Here is a 19,039-nt window from a genome sequence, read left to right as displayed (position 1 = left end):
AGAGAACAATTACAGTGACCAGTAAAGTTTATTAGAAATTAATAGCCAAACTCCCACAATATAAGACAAAGAAAGAATTCAACACATGTTGAATCAAACAAACCTCCAATCATAGTTCTGTTGTATATGATAAACATTTATAATCTATACGGGATTAAACCATTTGTGTGACTTTGTTAACTACACAGGATCTCTGCCGTCACCTCGGAATATCTGTAAGAAAATTAATTTTGATGATTCATATAACAGCATAAAGAAACTCATCTTTGCAAAGGCATGACTACGTGGAACAACAGCAGCACTCCACTACCATAACCTCAACACAAGCTGTTAAGTTGCACAAGCATGTTTATTTTAAGTGCTGAAACATATTTTTAAAAAAAGTTATTGTTAAATATTTGTAGATGTTGGCATACATTTGAAAAACCCATTACAAGCAGAACTCCTGCCTCTTAAATTAACAAAGAAAATATGTGCAATTTACAATACAAACATTAAAGGGGAAAATCTGTTATTAAAAAATCTACTTTTTTGGAAAATAGGCATTTTTGAGGTTTTTTTTCTTTTCATTAGAAATCACAACGTTTAATACATAACCTGACATCGGCAAAAAAAAAGGAAAAAAAAAGAGACGGAGAGAAGTTGTAAGACATCAGTACATCCCATAACATCATCATTTAAGTCAATGAACAATAACATTTTCATTTGAACAGAATTGTCCATGCAAAACAAAACAGCAAAGCACAGCACTGTATGTTGCTATGGATTTCTGTGCATGTCTCCATCCAACAGTCACTCCCTGCCACTCCCTTCAGGGGTGTCGCTTTGGAAACTGCGTCGAGATTAGGTTCTTCTTCAACGTGGATGCCAACTCATGCCTAGTCTCCCTCTTCAACAAACTTAGAACTCACTTTGTTAACTACTGAGGTGGCATCCATATTCAACTACTCAAGATCAGGCATTTCTGAAAGAGAAAGTTAAAAACATGATCTAAGTATGAAATTTAATTTTTATGGCTATGGTCATTACAAAAAAAGTCTATGGGCTTTTTGGATAAAGTGGATTGTTAAAGAAACTAATAAACAATTTCTGATATACCAAATGTGTGTTAGTGCTATGAATTATGGGATTTCTTTATCATGGTTGCTGTTAATTCTCTTATTATTGCTGTTTTCTAACTGTCTGAAAAAAGCGTAACCAGGGACAAGATCTGCAAATTAGCTGTGGCTGAAAGTCTTATGTACATTGCATTAGTTGCATTTTGTTTAAACGCAGCAATCTTAACATGTATAAAAACAAAAACATTGAATAAATAAAAATTTATTCTATTAAATAAAATCTCATAACTTGTGACTTTTTCCCCACACGTGTAATTTCTTACTCAAATTATTCCATAATTAATCATCTGTTTTGACACTTTTTCGCACTGCCAGGCATTATCAGAGTTTTGGGACTCGTGTGATCTAGTGACTACAGATTATAAATCACAACAGAGCCCTTTCAGATCGCTACGTACTTTCATCATCGCTGTCTGCAGACTCATGCTGCAAAAAAAAGGAAAAAACAATTAAAATTATGTGTAACACCTGTTATATAAAATTTAAATGCCAAATTACAGTTGTACTATAGCTATATAAAACAAACAAATATTATACCTCCTCATCTGCTCCATCTAAATCTGGTAGATCATCCCCACCCATGCTATTCATCATCTGGAGGAAGGTGCAGGACACAAATCAACATGTCAGTTTAGCTGAACATAGTCAAACAATGAGCAGACTGTGCATGTTTGACACACTTACCTCTGAGAATTTATCAAAACTTGACAAGTCCTCATCTGAGTCATCTTCCCAGTCTTTCCAATTATTGAAATCCACACTTAGCCAGTTGCACTAAAAGCAAGTAGATTAAAATGTTTTGGTTAGGCAAAGTTTAAAATTCAGTCACTTTATAATTTTGATATTTACTTAGGTATTTTTTTTAAAACAGAACAATGCTCGGGGTAATGTGGAAATGGTTTCAAACTGTTTGTGCAACAGAGAGCTTACTGTTTATAATACAGTCCTTCATAGCGGAGCAGATGAAACTGTGGAGTCATTTTATTTTATTTTATTTTTAAACAGTAAGTTGCAAGTTGTAAAATACTTAATAAAAGTGCAACCTGATGGAGACAAACCCCTATCTACTTCCTTTTTCTTAATTCTTTTTATTGAATGAAAGATGAACAACCTGATTCTCCCAAAAATGTCATTCACTCTTAAACCTACTTCCATTAAAAAAAAAAAAAAAAAAAAAATTACATATGCATTACATGCTCCACCTTTCAACTTAAACCCTGATCTTACCTCTTTGAGGGTCAATGTAACTGACAATGTTAACAACAAGGTAATGATGTATACTATGAGATTTTGATGTATTCTGAGTTTTTGTAAATGTTATACTGCTGAGAGTTACCTTTGCCTTGTCTTTGGTAAGTCTTGGCCATGACTTCCCAGGCTCTGCTTTTCGTAAACAACACAACACAGACCTGTCAGTGCGTCTGTGTTTGGATTCCTGTATATCAGAAGGAGAAACTGGTGAAGGTTTCCTAACAATGGTACGCAGGGTCCAACCTGAACTGTCTGCACAAGTTAAAAACTTACTTTAGGGTCAATCTCCCCAAAAAGCTCCACTGTATTCTGGTGTTTGATATCATCTGTTCCACTGACACAGCTGTAAGATGAAATGAAAGACTTTTTTTAAAGACACTTTTAGCAAACAGGGTTTTAACAATGTCATCATTTAATATGCTAACAATGCAAATTACCTGAAAGTGAATTTGGACTTGTCAAAGATTACTTGCACATCTTTACTGTCCTCCATGCAAAACTCTATAAAGACAGACTCTCGTCTGTCATACCACTTGGCTGCTGCAGGCTGCCTATACACCAAGAACAAAAATGAAAAATGAACATTAAGACAATCCAAAACAACCAATGCATCTCTCTGATCTCATATTTCCACTGCCTAGTGTGGGCATTATAAGATCATGGCCCACGTGTATAGAGTGCAGTACCCACACACTGTGGAATTGAGAAAGGCGTAACTCATTCATTGAGATTAGCACATAGGCCTCCCAAACGCCCTCTTTATCCGTCCTATACTAATACTTGTTGTCCAATAAAAAGTTTACAATATCTTTTAAGCCAAACTATGCACTTGTTGAGATATATATCTATATCGGAGGTACAATTAGATTATCGCACTTGAAAGGTTTCGGGTAATACTACCATAATCCGCCATTGCTAGATGTGAACCACACTGAGGCCATTGTTTCACAGGGTTAAGAGAAGAATGTCTTGCAATCACATTTAAAGTGAAAGTGCGTGTTAGCTTACGTTAGCTTAAAGTGAATACCCCGGAGCGTGACATCATGCTTTTCCACTCTTAGCATTACCCTTGTCATGTTCATTGACATTAGCATGCTAGCTAACGATGACTGAGCTGTTGTCAGGTCCATAAACAATGCAAGATCACGTTTAGGAGTTTGAGACAGGATTGTGCAAAAATACAGTAGATTGATGGAAAGTTGTAGCCTGTGGCGTTAACGAAGAGTTGCGCCTTTTTGTCTCGGCAACAGTGTTAAGTACGGCTGAACTGCTGAGGCTAACTCGTGTGCTAGCTCACTTAGCTAGTATGAGGTGGGTGATCCGCACTAACAAGTAGCTAGTTGGTTACCAGGTAAACACGGTAAATCAAGACTTACATATTCACTGTTTTAGCAATTTAAGCTCCCTCGAAGAACCACGGTATTCACACTGTTGTCTGGCAGTAGTGCCCGGCAAAAATGACTACTGACAACTAAACAGTTAACTCGGGTTTACAACATATGCACTGGTGTCTCTGGAAATATCGCGTGTTTTTCACGTTCTCTCGTGACGTCCGGTATTTGGAACGTGAGCACGGTGTTCGGCAGATCGAAGCCGCCGGAGATTATTCTAGAAACTGCTCATGGAACCAGAGCAGTGAAAGAGCTCCACCACCTGAATAATGTCGTCCTACCTGATGGCGAGCGAGGACACTTCATACTTTTATGAGTTTTACAACTCGATGAAAGCAGGCTTCCTTGAGTTCTACAGTAATAGGATAACTGGGTCACTATGAAAACTAATTGATTGTTGTAACTGGGCGAGCTGCTCAAGGTGCAAACCAGTGCTTTCACTGTCACTTTAAACTTTACAGCAATTACTGCTTTGAGTTCACACGTCGTAGTAGTAGCTGACCATTTCTGGCACAACCATAAACTGTATATAAAAGATGGACATGGCCCATTGTTTATTTAAGGGCCATTTTACACCCTCTGTGTGGTGCTGCTGGCACTGGACAACAGAGGTGACATTTAAGTTAAGATAACCTTTATAAGATAAGATAACCTTTATTAGTCCCACACGTGGGAAATTTGTTTTGTCACAGCAGGAAGTGGACAGTGCAAAAGTTATGTGGCAAAAATTAGAATACAATAAGAATAAATACAGTACACAACTGTACAGAATAGAATAAAATAAAATACTATATACAGTAGAATAAAATAAAATAAATATACAATAAGATAAAAATAGAATACAAATACTATATACAACTGAGTAAAAATACAACGATGACAGAAAGGATTATTGCACTTAGTATTATTGCATATGTATGGATGTGTGTGCTTGATCAGTTAAAGTCTTTGTTGTGGAGTCTGACAGCAGTGGGGAGGAAAGACCTGCGAAATCTCTCCGTCCCACACCGTGGGTGCCGCAGTCTCCCACTGAAGGAGCTGCTCAGTGCTGTCACAGTCTGCTGCATGGTGTCACGTCTGCTGTCGGTAGCTGCCATTTCTGTAGGTCATGCGCCGTTTTTTTTTTTTTGTTTTTTTTTTACATGGTAGGCTGTACTGCTGTCACTGCCATACATGCCAACCCTCCTGATTTACTGGAATTTCAGTACCCCTCCCGAAAATCTCCCGTAGCCACCATTCTCCCGATTTTCTCCCGATTTTCCACCTGGACAACAAAATTGAAAAACCATATCCCAGATTGGCCCAGCCAATTCCAGTTTCCAACAATGGCTACTACTACTGCAGCTACTTAGTTTTAATATTACTCTTATTACTCTTTCTGGGTCGCAAATAAACTTTTAACATATTTTCTGGCGAGAATGTGGCTGTGTAAACTTCAAATATCTGAGCCGGCGAGAACAGCGAACTCCCGGCACATCGGGTCTTTCGCAGTTATATCATGTTTAACTCAGGTTAAACATGATATATAAGTCACTTAAATAACTTAAACATGTTATTGTTTAGCTTTTGTCAGTGTTTTAATTGTTCGTGAGTAAATCGGTTTGTCTGAGATTAAAGTTATTAGATTAGATTAGATTAAATAAAACTTTATTAATCCCTCAGGAGGGTTCCTCCGGGGCTTTTCACACAGCTGAATAAAACAGAAAACGGATTAAACAGAAGTGTGAAATGGTCGAGAATTTACGCCAGCGTCTGGTTATATTTTAGATAGCAAGGAGCAGACGGCAGAGTTTCACTCCACCAAGAGAGCTCATGACGTAACTCTGAAGGCTAGACCGACCCATTTCACAGTTGCTCACTTAGACCGCGAAGGGCGTGTCCGCCGGACAATAATAACACTGACATTTAACTTATTTTATCTGATAAATAAACACTGTAAAATTCAAGTTTTTTGTAAATATATGTATACTCCCATCCCCCCCCAAATGTCTCAAGGTTGAACAAAAACTTGAACTGCAATTTTCTTTGCTTCTGGTTTTGACTTCTTCTGCTCCTATATCAGTGCTGATGTGGAGGTATTGTCTGAGTGGCTACATGTATCATTCAGGAGAGTACTTTGGTTACCTGTGCTGTAACGGCATAAATAGAAGTGACTCTGTGATAATGTTACCGGCCATGCACGAAGCAACCAATGCACTGGGTATATTGGCGGCAGTTATTTGAGTTTTTTTTTTAAATTTCAAGTTATTTTCTTACAAGTTTGAGTTAGTGAGTAAAAAATAACTTGAAACTATATAGAAACTGTATAGCAGTCTAGTAAAATAAATCTCGGGTCCCTTCATATGTGACCTATAGAAGCTTGTTTGTTCAACTGAAAAACAATTGCCATGGATAAGTCAAAAATTTGGGATACTACCTCAAAATATCGACTTACTAACTCAGAATTGTGAGAATATAACCTAAAATTTTGAGTTATCTCAACATTTTGAGATAACATTAAAGTTAAACTTAGCTCTGCCAATCAAAATGTTTCTTTTTCCCTCACTGGTGTAAACAAGCTTCCATGCAGTGGATTCTCCCTCCTGCTGGTCATTACAAATAATGCAGGGTTTTAGACTGGAAAGCTTCATTCTTATTTTATATGCCTTCATCAAGCGATGATGTTCTATAGCATATAGCTGTAAATCCTTAAAGTAGAAAGTGTTCTACAGGCAAAATTGACCTCTCAGTAAAAAAACAAAAACATAAAAGTGAATAAGGGAATAAAAGCTACTCCCTTATTCACAAGGTGTCACTAGGCATGTTTGATTTGGTAGATTATTTTTTATGCTGGATGATCTTCCTAATGCAGCCCCCACTTAATTTCACCTGCTTGCTTCATTAAGAATGATTGTTTGAGTGCCATCAATTTGCAGCCAATTTTGGTACAGTGCGATTAACGGGACGCAAACCACCTCTCAGGAGAGGTTCACTGCAAATGCTTTGCTCATGTTTGCAAACGTTGGATAGAAATGGAGTCTTCACACAAAGTACTCCTCCCGTCATGCTACAATACACACAAAAGACTCATACACAAAGTTAAAATATGAGCAAAAATTTTTTTTTGAAGGAGTGAATGTAGTGACGCCTATCTTACTACAAAACAGACAAGAAATGGCCGAGATACAGTGGTGGAAACCAAAGCATCTAGCTTCACAGCTTGCTCGATAGATGACTTTCTAGCATTGTCCTTGGCTATGAATCATAGTGAAGCACAACTTTTTAGGCCCATGGGAATAGAGGGTGTCATATGCACCTGCTACTTCTGTGTTTTTCTTCTAGTGGCTTTCTTTGTAAACTAAAGCACTTAAGCTCACAGAAAATCACATGAAAACTGACAGAAGGCCATCGGGGGATGTAATCAGTGGCTAGCTGATGTCACTTTGGGAGCTGCTTCAAGCAGTTGTACTTGAACAGGAGAGGAGAGAGGCAGTATTGCCAGTATGAGGCTTGGCAGCTGCCAGAAAAAACACAAATAGAACAAAAGCCAGTGGATGGAAAGAAGAGGACAACACAGTCATATGAGTGTTCACTGAGGACGGAGCCACAGATGACACTGATGATAACGGGTAGAATAACAATGCCTGCAGCTTCTGAATGCGTGGGATAGAAGCAGTGAAGTTAGGTAGTTAATATTTGAAAGGGGAGCTATGTGAATCAGACAGTAATGGCGCATTTTGCATGCCTCATGTATTCTGCTGAAGGGTATAGGTTACTGGTGACAGTACAGTCCTTCATTCACTCCAGCTTATTAAGGTGTGGTAGACTATGAACAGCTGATTCCATGGATCTAATAGGAGGCAGTGCAAAGAAGGAGGGATTGCTGTATGAAGTTTTTACTGAATGTACACTCATTTGTCAGTTTTTTTGTATTAGGCTTTAACAAAAGTAATCTGGTTCTTAGCAGGTCTTAAAATTGGGTAAAAACATTGTCATATAAACAACAAAATATATCATATTACACTATGTCATTATTTATTTAACAAAGGTTAAGGTAGTGTGTGAAAAAGTAAGCACACTATTACTGTTTCCATAAGAATTAAAAGTGTAAGTAGCAGCTTGGTGCTGCTAATAAATGCACTTGACAAATTGATCACCTTTAAATGTGAGCGCCTCTGTAAAAGCAGAGGTTTGGGCATTTTTCTGGTGTGGAGCATTCACGTGTTTGTTTACACAATTCTAAGGATGCAAGGTGTCAGCAATGATCTTAAGCAACTGCTGCTTCCCATCAGCCTAGGAGGGGTTATAAGACCATTTTCAAACAATCTAAAGTTCATTATTCTACAGTGTGAAAGATTATTCACAAGTGGAAAACACCCAAGACAGTTAACAATCTTCCCAGGAAGTTCCAGCAACTTCACCTCAAAGTCATATGATGCAATGCTCAGATAAATTGCAAAAACCCCAAGTGCTACTCAGACTCTATTTGCAGGTTAAATGTTCGCGACAGTACAATTAGAAAAATACGGAGGTTTGCAAAATTACACCTGAATAAACCACAAGACTTCGAGAACAATGTCTTTTGGGCCGGAGAGACCAAAGTGGAGAGGTTTGACCAAAATGGCCTAAAGCACAACGTTGGGAGAAAACCAAACATAGCATATTAGCACAAACGTCTCATACCAACTTTCAAGCATGGTTGTTGAGGTGCTTTTATTTTGCAACCACACGACCTGCACACCTTGCACTCATTAAGGCAACAATGGGGGAGTTCATGGTATACCAAAATGCAAATCTGTCCGCCTGACGGCTAAAGTCTTGCCAAAATTCAGTCATGCCTCATGCAGCTGCACTACAGAATTTCACTTGGTTGAAGTCTGGATTTTGACAGAGCCACTAAAGCATCTTGATTATCTTTTTTTTCTCTTTCCCAGCCATGTTGTAGATGTGCTGCTGTGCTTGGACTCATTGTTCTGTTGCATGACCCAATTTTGGGCAAGCTTAAACCACAAACCTCAATGAACTGAAGCAGTATTGTAAAAACGAGAGGGCATAAATTCATCTGTAACTATGCGAGAGACTGAAAAAACATCTGACAGTAAACTTCAAGTCATTTCTACCAGCCGTGATCTACAAGGTACTGAGTTCATCTGTGTTTTTCACACAGTGCTTCTGCATGTTGGCATAGTTTTGTTAAATAATGGCACAGTATAATATGTCATGGATTGCTGTCTATCTGAAGTTGTATTTATCTAGTTTTGAGACCTGTAAGTGGATGATGAAATTGATGATGAAATGTAAGGGACAGGATGTACTTTATTTTGTAGATTGATAGAGTAGACACTATCAACACTTTCAATTCAATATTGCAATTTTTTTCATCTACCTAAAGCTATTTTGTGAGTTAATGATTTTTAAAGAAATGATGATCTAACAATAGTTTGTTGCTTATCTTTCTAGTTTTTCTGCCAGATAATAAGCCATAATTTGTTTTTTTGTGAGTTTTAAAGCCAGTTTCTTTCTTTTTTATAGTCCTGATCGCCTTTAATGGCCTGACAAGTATGTTGCAAAAAATGGTTGAATGTGCTTTAGATGTAATTAATGTAAAAACAAACAAACAAACAAAACAAAACGTTATTTTAAAGCTGTGCACAGTAAGATGGTGCACATTAAATCTCTGAACAATGTAAACAGTCATAGAGGGTTTTGATTCTTCTTCTTCTGGCTGCTTCCATAATCACCGTATCTCTAGCATCTTATTGTGTCCACTCCTTCATTAATCTTTTCTGTGGTCTTTGTCTTTTCCTTCTACAAGATAGCCTACCTTCCAAACACACTTCCCCTTCTCTCCTTCTTTTGTCTTGCCAACATTAGCACAGTTTTCAGTGTCATTGTTAACCAAGGCTCCAACCAATCCAGTATGGGAATCTCATTCTTGATTTGGCAATGATTTTTATGTCAGATGCCTTCCTGCCACAACCCTCTTCATTTATCCGGGCTTTGGACCAGCACTGGCTTGTGGCCCCCCATGGCTGGATTTATAGAGGGCTTAGATTACTTTTTCATAATGGTTTGGTAATTCTGCTGTAGTCTATCATTTATGTATTATTCTTCAGAGCAATAAAGTATCTGTGTCATTCTCCGAGACAATTTTCATGAAGAAAGCATTAAAATGACACGTGTAATACTAAAAACCCTTTTGAGATTTAATATTGCAGAAATAAAAGGCCAGGTGCACAAAGCTTGGAGCTGCCCCAGTCTCAGTGAATAATGACCCATTAGTCACTGTGCTCAAAGGCATGGTGTCTTCAGCAAGATATGACTATATTTTAAACATATAAATCTCATCTTGCCTTAAAAAGAAATTAAAAAGCAAAGGCAGTCACTATCGCAGTACAGTTTAAGGGCGATGGTTTTAAGAACTGTTTGCATTACTTTGCTTCATGATGCTCTGTTTCGCTGCTGTAGCAGCAGTTGGACAGTGAACAAAACAAAACCTTCCAACCTCTTTAGATGGTGGTACACCTTGGACGGGTAGCCATTATCGCAGATATTCACCTGAAGCAGTTTGTGGAAATTTAGACAAAGAAGGAAGCAGCTGACATGTTTTTTCTATTTTTTATTTTTATTAAACTTATATTAGAATTTTTGTTTCACTGAAAGCCTTTTTCGTGAACTGTGCACCATACATCAGTCTGGAGAAGGATCTTTATGCCCTTGCGTCCACTGTTGTTTTAAGTGGAAGATGAAAACTTACTTCAACTTTTAAATCAACATTTATTTGAAAATGTGAAGTATCGTATGTGTAGATCTGTAAACGTGTGTTAGTGTCTCGTGTGACTTCATTTTATTGAAAGCACACATATCATAATTCATTCATTCATTATTCATTCATACACAAACCTACATAAAGTGAAAAGAAGAAGGATAGAGACTGTGATATTGTAAAAACACTGCATTTCTTAAGCACATTGCTTGTTCCTTTTTAACAGGGGTGGGAATTAATTAATGAGAAACTGAGACTGATGCAGAGGGCTGAACCAAAAGGCTAAATTCAGTTCTGCTCAATATTAATTTGATCTCTTTACAAGCTTTTTAGTGCAGACCTCCACAATAGTCCCAGTTTCTCAAGGATCGTATGTATTCCTGTCACACAGGAAAAATCTTTAAAGTCAGAAGTTTACTTGTGATCTGTTTGATGGAGTCAATGGAGCTATCTATTTCAGAAAGATAGAACGCCAAGAAACAGAACTAATATACAAATTAGCTTAAAGAAAACAAGTAAAAATTATATAGAATAAGAGAAATGTCAAAGGGCTCACTTTTATTGGTTAATAATATTGAGCTGTATTTTATAAGACATATTTAGGCTTAAAGGAAACCTTTATTATCACAGTGAATAGGAAACTGATGTTTTCTATTCCTGTTCTACGAACAGACACTGATTGATGCCTATAGACTCAATAGCTGTTTAATTGATAAATTGGCAAGAAAGTGTTGTAATGAAAATGAACAGATGTTTAATGTGGTGTATCTCCTCAGTCATCTCTGCGAGCAGTGAGTTGCCTTATCTTTTCCTCTCTGTGAGGGCTAATAATTCCTTTAACAGGCTCCGTGTTGCTGCCTCATTAAGGACAGAGTAAATTCATGACAGGATGATGGCGGATTACTGTCATCTCCCATTAATGCAACCCTGATCTCAGATCTTGGTTATTGTTCAGAAAAATTATAAACACAGGCAAGTAAAAGAAAAACGTGTAACCTTATTATAAGCACAAGAGAAGGGATTTTTTTAATTAATGTTTTGATATTGGTAATAAAATAGCTGCTCTAATAAGCACATTATTAAATATGATCTATTTGCCATTTATTCTCGTAGATAAAAAAATATAAACAAATGAAGGATGGCTCAAGACTTTTGCATTGTTTAGTAACCACAGGATGAATAGTAAATGATAACCATGTTCCAAATAATATATTGTTACTGGTGCATATGCTTACTACATTGTTTTTCTAACCCTGTGTTAGCCCTGGCAACCTGTCCAGTGTGCATCCGAATTCTTACCCTATCCTCCCCCAAGACCCTAAACTGGATAAGATATCCAGTTAGATTAGATAGATAAGTAGACAGATATCAGTATTGTTATTTGTAGTATACAGAACATTCTGAACTGTGACATTAATAAATAAATTATCACATAGAAGCTGTCATGCTCCATGTATTCTTCTGTTATCATAAAAGCTGATAATCATGACATTACAGAATGAATCACATTATTAAACACACACACACCATTTGTCAGCCAATCACGTCAGCTTAGTGACGAGCTTCCTGGTCACATTTTCTCGTAGGTCCTAGTTTCCTTAATAATGTTTGCTGCCACGCGCTAAACAGAAAGGGCACGGTTACATTAGAAAGCTCAGACACAAGCGGGCAGAATGAAGAGGAGAAACAAATTATCTGACTGTAAAAGGCGGACACACGGCTAGTGTGCTCGGAGCCAGATAAGAAGAGCAACTACAAATGCTATTTACTCCGTGTTACGCCAAGGACGTATGAGGAAGGCAAACACAGGCGTGACTGACAAGAGGAGGCGCAGGGTTTGGGGAACGTCCGTTTTAAATCCTTCAGAGATGTGAATCATGTCTTGACTACAAAAAGATTAGCTTAACTGCAGCAGTACGTCAGATTTAACAACAACAATAACTAAGAACTACAACAACACAGGCCTCCTCCGATGGAGCTCAGTGCTCTTTAATCCAGCCAGAAACCTCCCTGACAGGCAGCGACGAGCTACGGCAAAGGGTGAGGTGTCGAAGTGATCGAGGTGGAGGGGTTGGTGTGGTGGAGACACTTAGGCTAGCTAAATGTTCAAGCTAAATGTGTGCGAGGCTAAGCTAATGTTGCGATATCGCTGCCGCCGCGGTGGAGAATGTCTCAGTGTAAATATCGGCGAGCAGCTGTGATTACGTTTATTCCAGTGCTTCAGTCTCTTCCTCTCTTTCTCTGTTCAACAGGACGCTTTATTCGCGATTGAAGGAATTTATGGGATCACAAGGTAACCCTTTCACCACAAAACAAGTGTCACTCTCAAGTGTTTTTGTTGCGTGTGGCCCCCGCTGTCAGTGGGCTTTCCCCCCCCTCGTGTTGTCGCGCGTGTGACGGGATTAAGTTTCCCTTGTTTACAGTCTGAATTTGGGAACAGCTGATACGTCTTCAGCAGTGCCGCGACGCTGTTATGTTTCTTTCTGAATCCGCTGCAAATAGACGTAGATTAATTTCTCATGCACAGATACACTGCAGGCAAAACACAGCGAGTGCTATGGTGGTTTTATGTGCGTGTGCCTGAGCGCCTAAATTATATAGAAAAGCACAAAACAGCACAGGTGAAAAGACTCCTGCGGCCATGTCTCATTAAAAGATGAATGCTTATGAAAAAGCAACACTTTTTGTTTGAACTTGCTTCTGCTGCTCAAACACTGATGACTTTCATGTGCCTCTCTGTGCAGTTTCCTCTGATGAGATGAGTGTGAGTGCTGGCCAGGGCAGTGATGAGGTGCTGGTTTCACAGGCAGTGTGGGATTACCTGACTGCAGCTGGGCGGCCCTGGCTCATTGACTTCCAGCACAAGCAGGGGATGAGTGCTGGTATCATTAGGCGAGGAGAGAGGGGGGGCTGCTGTGCTGTTCGGCTGCAGCCGGTGGAAGGCTCGAGGAGCGTCGGGGCTGGTGTGATGGATGGACCCATCTCCAGCGAGACGCGAAAAGCTTTCATTGACTTATGCCGTTGTGCCCGCAAAGAAATGAGCAAACAGGAGGGGGGATCCAAGAGGAAGAGGGCTCTGCTGCCCTGTGTGGGAGTCCTGGAGCAGAACGGAGAGGGGAGCCTGCTCCAGCCTCCACCTCCCCAGCCTCGGCGCTCCCAGAGACAGCAGCAGAGGTTAAAGAAGCCTGTTGACGAGGAGGCGTGCGTCATGCTCCACGAGGCTGCCCAGAGGAAAGATGTGGACTCCAGCATGGCTTCCCACGGTGAAACCGAGGACAGTAATACTTGCTCGATCTGCATGGGGGACATAGTGGAGAAGACTACCCTGGAAAAATGTGGCCATTCTTTCTGTCGCTGTTGCCTGGATCAAGCCTTTAAAGTGAAGAAAGCGTGTCCCGTCTGTCGGCTGGTGTATGGGCAGCTGATTGGGAATCAGCCTGCCAATGGCTCGATGATTGTAGAACGAGATCCTGATCTGGAGCTTCCTGGCCATGAAGGCTATGGGTGTATCTGCATCATCTACAGCTTCCCTCCTGGCTTACAGGCGGTGAGTAGATGTGGACAGTAGATGCAACTCAGGGGAAAAAGTTTTAGTAATCATTTGTGTGTGTGTAAAGAAATTTGTTGGACTTATAATTCAGATTGTTAAACATTGTTAATCATTAGAATTCCAGTGAATAATTAAGAATAGGAGTGTATTTATGTAAGAGAGTCTTACTTTGGCATAAAAGAAACCATATTGCACATATGATGACAGTCTCTCTCCTCAGTTTGACTGCGTATATTTACTCTTTCTGTCATGACTGATGTCTCGCTGTTTGACTTTAATGACCTTTAATGTAGCCACAAATTTACAGTTTCCAGAGGGAAGTTCATTAACCTTAAAAGGTTATTCTAAGGATGCAGGATAATCTACATAATAAGGGTCATAATCTCTCCAAAGCCTGTCACGCTAGATTGCATTCAGCTTTTCTGTGTCTTACTGTGTAAACGTCAAACTTGAGCTGAGAAAACATCTGTTGACAACGAAAGTTGGTTTCCACACAGTAGGAAATTTAAACAAGTGTCAATGTCGGAATTCCCCTGAAAAAATAAACTGCACTTTTGTGGGGTTTACCTTCCCAGGAAACAGACGCCAAGTAGAAGGGGTAGAATGTGCCACAGGTGCCTTATCTCTTATCAAATTAAGGTTTAAGATTGTCTTTATTGTTTCCTAAAATCTCTCCTGGATTGAAGAAACTGTCAAAATTACAAAGTAGCTGTAATAGATTATATAAAAAACACATTCCTGCTGTGTGAAATATGGCTAAAAATACAAGACCTGGATGTGTAGCAGTGCCCCAGAACTGAGGCATTTGATTGTTTAAAGCCATTTATGCGTTTATAAGCTCATCACACTTTAACTCTTAATAGCCAGAACATCCCAACCCGGGTGTGCGGTACCCAGGAACAGACCGTGTGGCCTACCTCCCTGACAGCCCTGAGGGGAACCGTGTGCTGGGCCTGCTACGCCGGGCCTTTGAACAGCGCCTTATCTTCACCATCGGTACCTCCATGACTACGGGCATGCAAAACGTCATCACCTGGAATGACATTCACCACAAGACCTCAATATGGGGCGGGCCACGCTGGTATGTACTCACTTTCAGCTGGAGGTGAACAGTTAGTGACGCATCTCATCCATGTTCTTGACAGAGATGTGCTGTCAGTTGTTGCCACTATTACTTGAGCTTGAACTCATACCGGCGCAGTGATGGCTTTTTATTCCTTCTTACAGTTTCGGCTATCCTGACCCCACGTACTTGGTGCGAGTGACAGAGGAGCTCAGAGAGAAGGGCATCACAGCGGACTGATGGCAGGAAAGCGACAGGCTCTTCCAGGATTTTGTAGGACTTTCTGATTGTCCTTGCGGTGGACATGACTCAGCTCCAGGTTTTGCTCTTGAGACTGCCCGTCTCTTAAAAGATGACTGAAGACAAAGACCTCAGCAAACAGGAGTCTAATGCTGCAGCAGAGCCCATATCATTCCACTAGTTCACTTCCTCAGTTTGCTCATTTTCAGTTTATCCCAGTGCTACACGTGGAAGAAAATACTCGGGAGTGCAGTGCATCCTTGTATTACAGCTTCCACTGTTGGCAGCAGGGACTGATTTGTGACGCACATATTTAAGAGCATTGTGATTTGTTGGAATTCATGGTACTTAATATTGTTTAGGAAATCTTAAGTTTAATGTTAACGTTTATGTTATATTAATGTGTATTTCTTCTCTGGGGATCATCTTATTTCTTATATAAGCAGACATATTTTGTTGAATTGCCCCCCCTCCCCCCCAGAAATGTTTGTTGAGTTGTTACTAATTCCACGTTATAAGGTCAGTACATGGCTCATGTCGCAAGGATAGCACTGCTTCTATAAACTGAATTAATTTTCTGAAGATGTTGCAATCTAAAGCACTCACAGGCACTTTGGTAAGGAAGTATGTTTTTCACTTAAGTAGAAATAACGGTTTTTGCTTCCTCTTTTGAGAGTGCTCGGGGCAAACCCCTACAAAGTGGCTACAAGGTGATGTCAATTGCTTCATTCGTGTGTCTTCTTCACCCTTCATTCATTTTCGCTTAAACAGGAAGAATGTTAAATGATGTCTCATAGCAGCACCTTTTTAACTTGCATTTGGACTTCCCACTGGGTTTTTCCCATTGGTCACGCTGGTTATTTCAAGATGTCTCCCAAGTGTTGAACCCATTACATCAGTTGTAAGTAATGTGCTACTCTGATTACCAGATTTATGACGATGTCAAATATCAAGGGCATATAGACCAGTTAAACCAAATCGTAGGCACAAAAGCTCTTTAAATATCCATGCCTCTGTTCCTGTCAAACTGGGAGGTTTGCCTGCTAATCTTCTCATTTAAAATGAGGTAACTGTTTTCAATTAATTTATCTAAATAAGTACTCTAAAATACACGGTGGAGAGAGAGAAAAAAGAAATTGTGCGAGAACAATAATTCTAATTTAGGCTGGGATATTGATCTCATTTTGTTGTGCCTTTCTTACATTGATTTTTTGATTTAAAAAAAAAAAAAATCAAGCATGATGTTCCTGATGGATAGTACATAGGTTTGGGCTTATTTTGATGTTAGTTAATAGGCAAGCAGCATTATGTTTGTAGCTATACTATCTGGCTTTCAGTGCAAATGCTACACAGCTCATGAAGATATGTATACTAACGCTAATAATGTTATTAGCTTCACCATAAACATTCTTGTACTCCAAATGCTGGAAAACCCCTCAGAACCGATCAGTCTATATGTGTGAAAGTGATTTGCTAAGTGCAGTAACTTGCTTGGCTAGCGGCCACTTTAGTTAATTTAGGTCAGATCCGTTCATCAGATACTTTCATTTTGTTGTCATTCCCTTTATTTTAGTTAAGGGACCAACTGAGATATTTTTGGGACACAGGATTGTAGTTTACTAAAGCTACTGTGCAAACATTTCTATGCATTACACAACTAAGGAGGAGCCCGAGGAGAGGCGATAAGTGTGAGAAGTGACATGTATTACACATTGATTGTGAAGGAAACGTTTGAGTTATGCTTTTCTAATTGTGTTGACTCTTGTACTTTGTTCAAAATAATGTGCTTTACATTTTAATACTTGAATAAAGAGTTATGTTTGGATATTCACTGTCGACCCTAAATAAAAAAGATGCGTCATAGGCAACTTGATCTCAGGCTAGTGATGATTTGTTAGGCACGAGTCCAGATTACTGCCTCTAATCATGCTTGTTATAGAAATTTTTTACAACCCCTGGAAACCAAACTTCTATCCTCTTTATACCATCTAATGCTTTAATAGTGGCACTGCTTTAAAAACACTTCTACAACTTGATTGGCTATTTTTTCAGTTGCGGTTGTTTGAATATTGAACTTCACTGTAGTGAAGTTGAACATGTACACAGTCCTCAGTGAAAAACACTTGTAGGTATCCTATAATTTCACAAATAAGAACCGCAGTTTACAAGAGGATAAGCACAATGGTTATACCAGTATTATCAACTTGTAAAAGGAAGAATTACATAATGGATCCCCACTGGTAGCTGTATGCATTTTAACTTTATGGCTCAGCAGTCATTCAACAACTTAGTGTTTGGCTGAATGAGTAATCAGAGTTCACCACCTGTTTGAGTGCATTTTGAATCTTTTTTCTGCAGAACATGAATTGCTTTTGGAAAAAGCTGAATTGCAACCTGTCTTTCAGTTATGAAACAGTCAGATACTAAAGTTGTAAATTCAAACTAATTCTTACAAATACTGTATAATAACTTTGTAACTAAGTACCTGCGGTCTTTACAGACACGCTTTCACTCTAGTAGTTATACAAAGGCACTTGCTACTGGGGTGTGTGCATTGCAGCAGTGTTTAGATGGGTAGACCCAAAGACTTGTAAGTAAAGCACTGCATTGTAATGTGACCAAAGCTGACTTCCTGTTTAGTGGTTTTCTAATATTATTGTGGATAATTGGGGTATATTGATGCAGGCCTATACATTATTTGTATTTTTATTTTACAAGCTTTACCATGTAACCAGATGTCTGTGAGGTTGCATGACAGGACCCCAGACAGCCCACTTAGATGCACTCAACATTGCAATACAATACTTATTTTCAGAACACCATGCTTTTGCTTGTGACCCCCCCCCCCCCCATCTTATATCATAGATTAAAATACAATTGTGATTGATAGGTATATATTCATCTTTCAGTGGACCTAAGTAATTAGAGCAGGGATATACGCTTAATATATCCAAATTGGATCAGTGTAGCCCAAACTGTCTCTGAGTAACTGAGATAGGTGGAAAAACATGTCTCAACTGTCCCCACTCATCTTTTATAAATTTTTATTTTATTTTTTTTTAACTGAAAGGTGAGCCATGGTATGTCAGAATAGGACTGGGCTAGAGTAAAAGGCAGTCTACAGTATTGCCTCTTCAAAGTAGAACAGAGAACAGTTGTATATTATTATGCTAATCTTATACAGTAAAGTTCATCACTGCGATAATATTCTATTAAAAATGTGCCTTTTGGTGTCAATGTCAGTGAAAGTGATAAATTATGATTAGGTTCTTTAGCACAGGGTCCCGAGTTTGCATCACTTCCTAGTACATGGCCGTGCATCATCCAGTTGAGACGAAGCACACGCACTTTCGTCATTCGTCCTCATTTCTACGTCACAAATCTATCTGCGTTCATACGGGAGAAAATGGAAAATTCATTGAACAACCAGCAGCTTGTTCTTAAAATAATTATTTATTAACTTATTATTAATTTTTTTTTTAAACAGCCATTTGCATGGAAAAAATTCAGGGGGAGAGAGGACTTCTCTCCCATCAGTGTGCATTATGGGATCCAGGCGGAAGTAACTCCTAGCATTATTATTTTATACTGGTCGGAAAGCTCGTATCCCAGGTCCCCAGACTGTCACATTTCATTTGCATGCGTAGTGTCTGCCTTTTACATGTGTTCAATAGCGTGTGT

At 39.1% G+C, this 19,039-nt stretch overlaps 2 protein-coding genes across 4 annotated transcripts; one reads left to right on the top strand and one right to left on the bottom strand.

Annotated features, from left to right (window-relative positions):
* Positions 1 to 9: 9 nt before the first annotated feature.
* ptges3a (prostaglandin E synthase 3a (cytosolic)) lies at positions 10 to 3,939 on the bottom strand. Of its 2 annotated transcripts, none has more exons than XM_085444012.1 (8): positions 3,746 to 3,939; positions 2,807 to 2,920; positions 2,643 to 2,712; positions 2,455 to 2,553; positions 1,803 to 1,892; positions 1,656 to 1,712; positions 1,517 to 1,544; positions 10 to 964 (listed from the first exon to the last, which is right to left on the bottom strand). In XM_085444012.1, coding segments are annotated over exons 1-8 (480 nt in total). In that variant the 5' UTR covers positions 3,748 to 3,939; the 3' UTR covers positions 10 to 944. The 2 variants fall into 2 exon arrangements, with proteins under 2 accessions (XP_085300138.1, XP_085300137.1); XM_085444011.1 differs by lacking the exon at positions 3,746 to 3,939 and adding an exon at positions 3,270 to 3,325.
* Positions 3,940 to 12,073: 8,134 nt separating this feature from the next.
* Positions 12,074 to 17,231, top strand: dtx3 (deltex E3 ubiquitin ligase 3). Of its 2 annotated transcripts, XM_085444217.1 has the most exons (5): positions 12,074 to 12,545; positions 12,758 to 12,798; positions 13,250 to 14,052; positions 14,919 to 15,136; positions 15,283 to 17,231. In XM_085444217.1, exons 2-5 carry the CDS (start codon positions 12,786 to 12,788, stop codon positions 15,356 to 15,358), a joined length of 1,110 nt encoding a protein of 369 aa, XP_085300343.1. In that variant the 5' UTR covers positions 12,074 to 12,545; positions 12,758 to 12,785; the 3' UTR covers positions 15,359 to 17,231. The 2 variants fall into 2 exon arrangements, with proteins under 2 accessions (XP_085300343.1, XP_085300344.1); XM_085444218.1 differs by lacking the exon at positions 12,758 to 12,798.
* The last annotated feature ends 1,808 nt before the right edge of the window (positions 17,232 to 19,039 follow it).

This window comes from Copadichromis virginalis, linkage group LG20, assembly GCF_057382275.1.
Source record: "Copadichromis virginalis isolate Kocher_CV1m ecotype Utaka linkage group LG20, C_Virginalis_male_GT1.1, whole genome shotgun sequence".
Classification (NCBI taxonomy): Eukaryota; Metazoa; Chordata; class Actinopteri; order Cichliformes; family Cichlidae; genus Copadichromis; species Copadichromis virginalis.
Note: the sequence above shows the minus strand (reverse complement) of the source record. Positions and strands in the feature narration are given on the sequence as shown.

Coding starts and splice junctions, on each gene's coding strand:
- ptges3a (XM_085444011.1), bottom strand. CDS start 3,310: ATGGCCTCAGTGTGGTTCACATCTAGCAATGGCGGATTATG. Junction 2,713..2,806: donor AAGTCCAAATTCACTTTCAG/GTAATTTGCATT, acceptor TTCATCTTACAG/CTGTGTCAGTGGAACAGATG. Junction 965..1,516: donor TGCAGACAGCGATGATGAAA/GTACGTAGCGAT, acceptor TTTCTCTTTCAG/AAATGCCTGATCTTGAGTAG.
- dtx3 (XM_085444217.1), top strand. Junction 14,053..14,918: donor TCCCTCCTGGCTTACAGGCG/GTGAGTAGATGT, acceptor AACTCTTAATAG/CCAGAACATCCCAACCCGGG. Junction 15,137..15,282: donor ATATGGGGCGGGCCACGCTG/GTATGTACTCAC, acceptor TCCTTCTTACAG/TTTCGGCTATCCTGACCCCA.